Source organism: Gymnogyps californianus, chromosome 18, assembly GCF_018139145.2.
Source record: "Gymnogyps californianus isolate 813 chromosome 18, ASM1813914v2, whole genome shotgun sequence".
NCBI classification, from domain to species: domain Eukaryota; kingdom Metazoa; phylum Chordata; class Aves; order Accipitriformes; family Cathartidae; genus Gymnogyps; species Gymnogyps californianus.
This window is the reverse complement of record NC_059488.1, coordinates 11,098,391-11,105,206: the sequence shown is the minus strand read 5'-3', so window position 1 is coordinate 11,105,206 and position 6,816 is coordinate 11,098,391. Positions and strand designations below refer to the sequence as shown.

At 44.4% G+C, this 6,816-nt stretch overlaps 1 protein-coding gene across 5 annotated transcripts in view; it reads right to left on the bottom strand.

The window, feature by feature from the left end:
• Window positions 1-430: 430 nt before the first annotated feature.
• CRB2 (crumbs cell polarity complex component 2) overlaps window positions 431-6,816 on the bottom strand; it is a 31,405-nt gene continuing 25,019 nt past the window's right edge. Inside the window, exons 12-13 of one of the 5 annotated variants that reach the window (XM_050907901.1) lie at window positions 3,435-3,673; window positions 431-2,579 (exon numbers count right to left, since the gene is read on the bottom strand). In XM_050907901.1, coding sequence (XP_050763858.1) covers window positions 3,455-3,673 — 219 coding nt within the window. In that variant the 3' untranslated portion in view covers window positions 431-2,579; window positions 3,435-3,454. Of the gene's footprint in view, window positions 4,849-6,816 lie in introns of all 5 variants that reach the window. The other 4 variants (XM_050907900.1, XM_050907902.1, XM_050907905.1 and 1 more) reach the window with 4 other exon arrangements.

The window sequence follows — 6,816 nt, the reverse complement described above, 5'->3', positions numbered from 1 at the left end:
TGACTCGTGCCACAGGATCCAATGGCTGTTAGGCATTTCATGGCTCTAGCCACAGTCTGATTTTTGCATCTTTGCTCATAAAATAAGGGATTAATGGTAAAAAGTAGCAGCACAGGCTTCAGTACAGGTGAACAGAACATGCAGCAGGTTTTGACAGCCACCTTCTATGCTTCTACAACAGCTCTTTACTGGCTGCTGTGCAGATCTGCTTCATTCAGGTCTATGCTTAGAGCTCTGGTGTGTGACAAAAATAATCAGAAAATTAATAAAATTTTAACTTTAAAAGAGGCATTGAGGTTTGCAGCTGTGCAAACTGTGTGTCACAGACCAAAACCAGCCATCTAGACATCAAGTGACGCTTCAGGAAAAAAACCATCACAAGTCAAGGTAACTAGGTCTATTTTTAACCAAATTTTATTGTAAATTTCTTTTGAAGGACATTCTAATTTTTTACAAATTATAAAATTTACAATTACAAAAGAAATCAGGATCATGATCATTAACTACAGCAAATCCAGTTCTGTGAAAAAATATATTCAAAAATTAAATATCAAAAGAAAGTTAAGTTCATTATTGAAAAAAAAAAACTTTCATAAATTATTTTGCAGAAATGCTCAAGACACTGACAAAGTATTTTAACACTTTTGCTAGTACTGGCTTCGGGTGCTTGAAATAAAAACATCTGCTCTGCTAATCCTGTAAAGCGACTGAGCAGGAGTCTTCCTGCTGACTACCCGGGAACAGCAGGGGCTGCAGACAGACTCGCTGCTTGCAATTTGCTGGTTTTTAAATGTCGTTACTGTTGTGGGTCTGTAGCTTCTTGTTGCCTTTCAGGATATTTCAGTAGCTTAGTAACAGTCAGTTCTTATGACACAATCCTGGTTTTCTTCTCAAAATAATACAGGCTGGAGTAATATCGGTTCATTTAGATCCTGTTGCTGCCTTCATTTTTCTACAGTTTAAACACAAAAAATGGAGTGGAGCTCAAAAGTAACAGTACGCGCCTCTCCTGGCAGCACCCTGGGGGTTAATCAGGTCTGAGTTTCCAGAAACCCAAAGCATATTCTAAGCTTGCTGTAGGTTTAGTACAGGTCATTATGGGGTGAAGAAAAACACACCTACCTTCGCACTGAAGTAAAGGCTACAGGACACGGGGTGCTCTGCCCCAGGCTTCTGGACCAGCCCACTGCTACGACCCTGGGGTCTGCGAGTCCTTTCTCACCAGGAGAGCACCCCACCCTCACGCCAGGGACAGACTCAGCCCAAGGGTGAATTTTTGTTTCTCCAGAGACACAGTGACCAGCTCGGCGGGTGGGGCCTGCCCCTTCAGACCAGCTCTCCCGGGAAAGCGCTGCCTGCTTCGTTTGCTTGTTCTCCTGTTGCACAAACGCTGCTGAGCAAAATGACACTCACCTTTTTCCTAAGGTGTGCAGTTTAACTAGTTCCACTGCAGCAAGGTGACTGGGCAGTGTAACTGTCTCTACTCTGAAAGTGTATTAGACTTCCTAAATAGCATCTAGAAAATACACGGAGCAAATTGTTCATATTAGAAGTAACAGCAGTGTTATTACTAACCAATAGAAGCGATAGCAAGCTCACCGGACTGAAGTTAGGGCCTTTCTTTTATCAGTACTATGGCTGACTCTTTTCCAAACCATAGCCAGTGTGGGATCACTACTTGCTCTTTCAGCTTTTCCTCAGTATTAGAGGGAAAGTGATCTTACACACAAAATATCAATTGCCTTGTCTCCCAAGGGTTTGGATTTTTCTATTTTCCAAAATTGTCATTCTTCATCTTATATGGGCAGTTGCATGCATGCAGAAGACCTGTTCTTAAGCAGACTGACCCGATCAGTACTTTTGTACTCTTCCCTTTGCTTAGAATTACAGAAACATTTACAGCTACTGTAGGGGGAAAAAAAAGAAATCTAAGAGTAAAACAGAATAGCATTTTCTTCCGGTGGCAACTAGCTATGGCGGGCAGATTCCCACCCTGCTTATTAATAGTATTTTGGAGATTAAAAAGCAGACACTGTTTGCTAAAATATTTCTCATTGATAGTTGTAGTAATTATCCTGAAATGCTAATGATTGTAGGCCTTATTGGGCCTGCTCTGCTGCATTTCTTCCCACAGGCTCTGCCATGTTATGCTAAAGAAGAAATAGCACACTCAACAGCTAAAACAGTAACAAAGGAGAAGTAAAGCCACAAAATAAATATCCTTTTTAGGGCAATGTGGAAAATGAATGCTGTGTCTCACTACACCATAAACCCTGGTGTCGTGTTAAAGGTCACTATACTAGTTAACTAAATTCCACTCTTCTGTATTGGCAAGCCCAAACCTGTCTGTCCCGGGAGGTACGGGTCTTGAAATATCCCCTCCTTCCCTCCTCACACAAGCACGTACCGCTTGATGTTCAAACACCGAAGCTCTTGCTGAGGTCTGTTCTGTGGTCATGCTGCCTAGTGCCGGCTCCTGACCTTGAGACAGCCTGCGCTGTGGGGATGGCAGCACTGCCGCTACGAACAGGTGGGGGAAAACCCCATCCAGCCTGCTGCCATCAGCCTTGCTGCAGAGTCTGATCAAAGAAAGTGATCATATACCAGTTTATATGGTTTCTGCATATAAACATCCTCCTTTCAAAAAAGGTAATACTGTAACTGGCAACTCAGTCTCAGAAAGGCACTTACTTAAAATATTCCTATGGTTTAGTCTAGTCTTAGGAAAGCTTTAGTAGAAGTGTCCAATATAGCACAGCGGTACTTATTTTCTGGTAATGTAATGCTAACTCTGGCCTAGTTCTGGAAGGACAGCAGCAGCTCTAGGGACTCTCTCCCGTCAGTCCGTTACCTGTCAGCTTTGCAGAGGAGGCACAGGCACATATATTTTTAAACCACCACATTATTCTCATAATTCCTTAATACAGTGGGTTAATTCCCATGGATTAGACCTGCCTCACTTATTTGCACAGTGTTGTTTATGTTGACTGCACAGCAGCAACAGTTACCGCGGCTGTGAGCCCCGCGTGACTGAGGGAGAGGCAGAAGCGGTAAGGCCGAGCAGCGCACAGACGGCCCGGCCGCCTCTCTTGCTGGTGACACAGTACTGCAGTGTTAGCGGGTCTGCGTACGCTCCCTCTGCTGCCACAGCCACTGCTTGCTTCCTCTCCACTGGCCCCTCCAGAACTTTTTTTTCCTCCCAGACTCTACTGCTCTTGCTGGCAGACTGGTTTTATACAAATCGTTTATGGGATGAGCTGCAATAACCAAGCTCGTTCAAGCAGTTGACTCTTCCTGCCAAGTAACAGCAGGCAGTTGCCTGTAGCCTATGAAGTAGCTTAAAGCAGTACAGACCTGTCCTACAAAAACACACCTCAAGACCTAAGACAGAGACGCTGCAGCAGTTCCATGATTGTTAAAGGACGACACGGCACCTGTTGCGTGAGCCCAGTTCTTATATCAGCCTCTCGGTCGGTGGCATCTTGATGACGTTCCACATTTCCACTCGAGCCCCATCTTTTTCTTGACGGCTTGGGCTGTATGTTCCCTGAGTTGCTCTCCTCCTCTTCATGGCAATCGCCGTGGCTGCAACAACTGCAAGGAGAAGGGCAGCTCCTGCAGCCCCGACTGCTCCCACAACGGAAGAGTTGCTAAGATGCGCCCACACCGGCTGCTGCGGCAGAACAGGGTGTTACTCAGAGCTTCCGCGTGGACAGTGCTGCATTTCACATCCCTCATCCCAGTTCCCCAGCGCCTCTCTCTAAGCTGCACTGTGCTGACAGCAGCGCTAGACAGGAGCTTCCCCCCTTTCACTGTCCCCTGCCTGTCACACAAGAGTCCAGGGAATACAGAAGCAGTCTGGTGATGCTTCTCCTGCTCACCTCTTCCCCCGCCACGCATGCCCCGACTCCAGCACCAGCCCACAAACCCACAAAGTTCTAACTGCGCCTTTCCTGTGCAGTACCCGTGGGAATGTCTAACAGAGATCACTTCATAAAACATTGATTTGTACAATGATTTCAGTAATTCCGGACAATTCCCTGTAACACTGTGGCTGTCACAGGGCAGGAGTTCACAGCTGCTGTTGCTGTTGAAGACTGCTTGTGAAAACCTCATACACCTGAGCAGAAAAAGCTTTGAGTGTTTTTCACTTGTTGACAAAAACAGAACAGTATATACAAACCAATCATAAATACCCTCTATACAACGCTCCTTAAAAGTATATCTAAGTATCTGTAAATCAGTGCCTCATTTAACCCTGCCTTTTAAAGCAGACTGAACTATGCCGTTGCTGCCTGAAAGGTGGAATGGAGCCAGAGCAACTTCAAAGCAGGTGCACCCCAACAGCTCCTGCTGAGGCGAACGTCTGGGGCAGTCCAGGGGGCAGGAAAGAAGGGAGTAAAGAGGCTCACTTTGAGCCAGTGGCGTGCAATTGACTCAATTAACTGAAACCAGCTGGAACAGCTATTGCATACACAGTCTGCCTTGTACTTCTAAGTCCATGTCTTCATTACCATGCCTCAAGGAAACTGAGATAGGGTGGATCTGCTGCTGCAAGTGCTGGAAAAAGATCAAGGTCAAAGCAGACCCTGCAGGTGCATCTCCTTGTCATGGCAGTGCCTATATTAACCGCTCTTCAGGTGGCACCTTTAGGACACTGTCCATCTCCAACCGAGCTCCTGCCACTTCTTGCTGGCTCGGACTGTAGGTTCCCTCCGATTGGCGCCTCTTCCTTGCAGTGAGAATCATGAATATGAGACCAATACTGAGTAGGAGTAAAGAGCCACAGGCTACAGGGACAGCTACTTCAATTAGTGGGGAGGGGAAGAGAGCACCTGGAGTCCCTTTCTGTAAAAGAAATTAATGGAGAAACAATGAAACTCCAGTGGTTACAATAACTTAACTCCAAGAACCCAAAATGGTCAGATTAGAAGGGAAAAATTTTTTTTTAAAAAGCAGAAGATCTGTACCTGAATGGAAAAGGACAAGCAAGGAACAAGCGCAGGGCTTGAGGGCGCCTGCACAGAGAATGCTCACGTTCAAGCTTTAATCTCTCAGCAAAACACATTCAAACTCATTTTTTAGAATGGACTAGTTTTAATACAAAGAACAGACAGTAACATGTTCTGAATTTTTCTTTCCAATTCAAAACTAGTGACACTCATCAATGACACTCTTTAACTGGCAGCTTTGGTGAAGCTGATCCCAACAGGGCAGAGTTACGAACAGAGATTTACCGATGGGACAGTTAATACCATTACAATAATTCATGCCGGGCACATGGACAAGGAAGGAAAGAGCGGATTTGCTGAGCTGGGCAGCTAACCGGCATGGCGACAGCAAAACGAAATGCAGACAATTATGGGACCAATCCTGGAGCCACAAAATTGCTACAAAGCAAGCTGTCCCTTGCACACCACTTGCGAATGAAGGTAAGGCACAGCTGTTCGTTACAGTTAGAACAGCAGTAGTTAAGAGTCTGAGCAACACTTCAGACATTATTAGATGAGGTGAAACTGTCCAAATAATATCACACGCTCCATATTCTCCTCTCTGCTTATGGTTTTTCACAGCAGGACAGCCCCTTAAGGTTTAAATGCCAGTATATTCAGCATCCACGGTGGAAATCTTTTAAGGGGCCTCCTTACCAATATCAGACTAAAATACGTAGGTGTCACTAGGAAAGATCTAGCCAATGTTGAAAAAAAAAAATTTAAAACTATAAAGTTAATGCAGAGGAACACGGATTTTCAGTAACCCCAGAAAATCTCCCTGAGCATGATGATACTAAAAAAAATGATACTAAAAAAAAAAAAGTTCAATGACACCTCTGATGGCAAGGTAGAGAATGTATTTAGCTATTAAACTATCCATCGCAACACGATTATGTGCAGACTTGTGATTCAGCACTTCCTTGGAGATCTTGGGACAGGGAGGTGTAGTAAGTTTCAGGCTTAACAGTTAACGACTCTCAAAGCCAGAGGAAAGACTAGGACACAAAACCGAGAACTGACGTACCTTGCCGGAACTTTATGAACTCCTAGGGCAAAAGATTTTAAATAATTTAAATAGTGAATGGCGAGTACTGGATCCATTGAATTCGTGGCTCAAAACTTTTAAATTACAAAGGCACATACTTTGATGTCCACACTATATAAAAATGCCGTGGAACAGACTTGAACACAACTTGCAGCAGGAAGGGGAGGATGTTAAAAAGGTCAGTACATGGATGGGAGATGGAGACGATAAAAGGCCCAAGTACTGAGGAGAGAAACATAGCTGAATGAGTAGTCTTTAGATTCTGGTGGAATTAAGGATGGTATGGAACACAACAACAAAGAACTAAAAAAATTGTGGAATTTTTGTCATTAAAGAAAGCTTTAAAATTACAATAAGCCTAAAAGTAAGAAATATTTCTTGTTGTTAAGAATAGTATCTGCCACGTTACAGATAAAAACAAAAGAATTCAGACTTGATTATTTACAGCTTTTGGATGCCATACAGTCTATGCTAATGTCACAAAGCAACACAGCACAGAAGGAATATTCCCAGAGTACCTGGAAGTCCTTCTGCCATTTTCAAACGACTGAAGTTCAAGCTGATGCTCTGAGCCTGCCAAAACTCAAGCGATGTGCTAGGGGTTAGTTCTAGTTTTGCGCAGCATGCAGATTAGTCACACGGTACCAACACTGCAGGAGTTTTTAGCAGTCCACCCTTCTGCCTGCTGCATGCTCTTTAGTCGCTACTGTTGGTGGGAGGGAGAAAGAGCAAGAGAGCGCAGCTAACATCCCTTCGCCTCTGCGGGTACCGTTAACA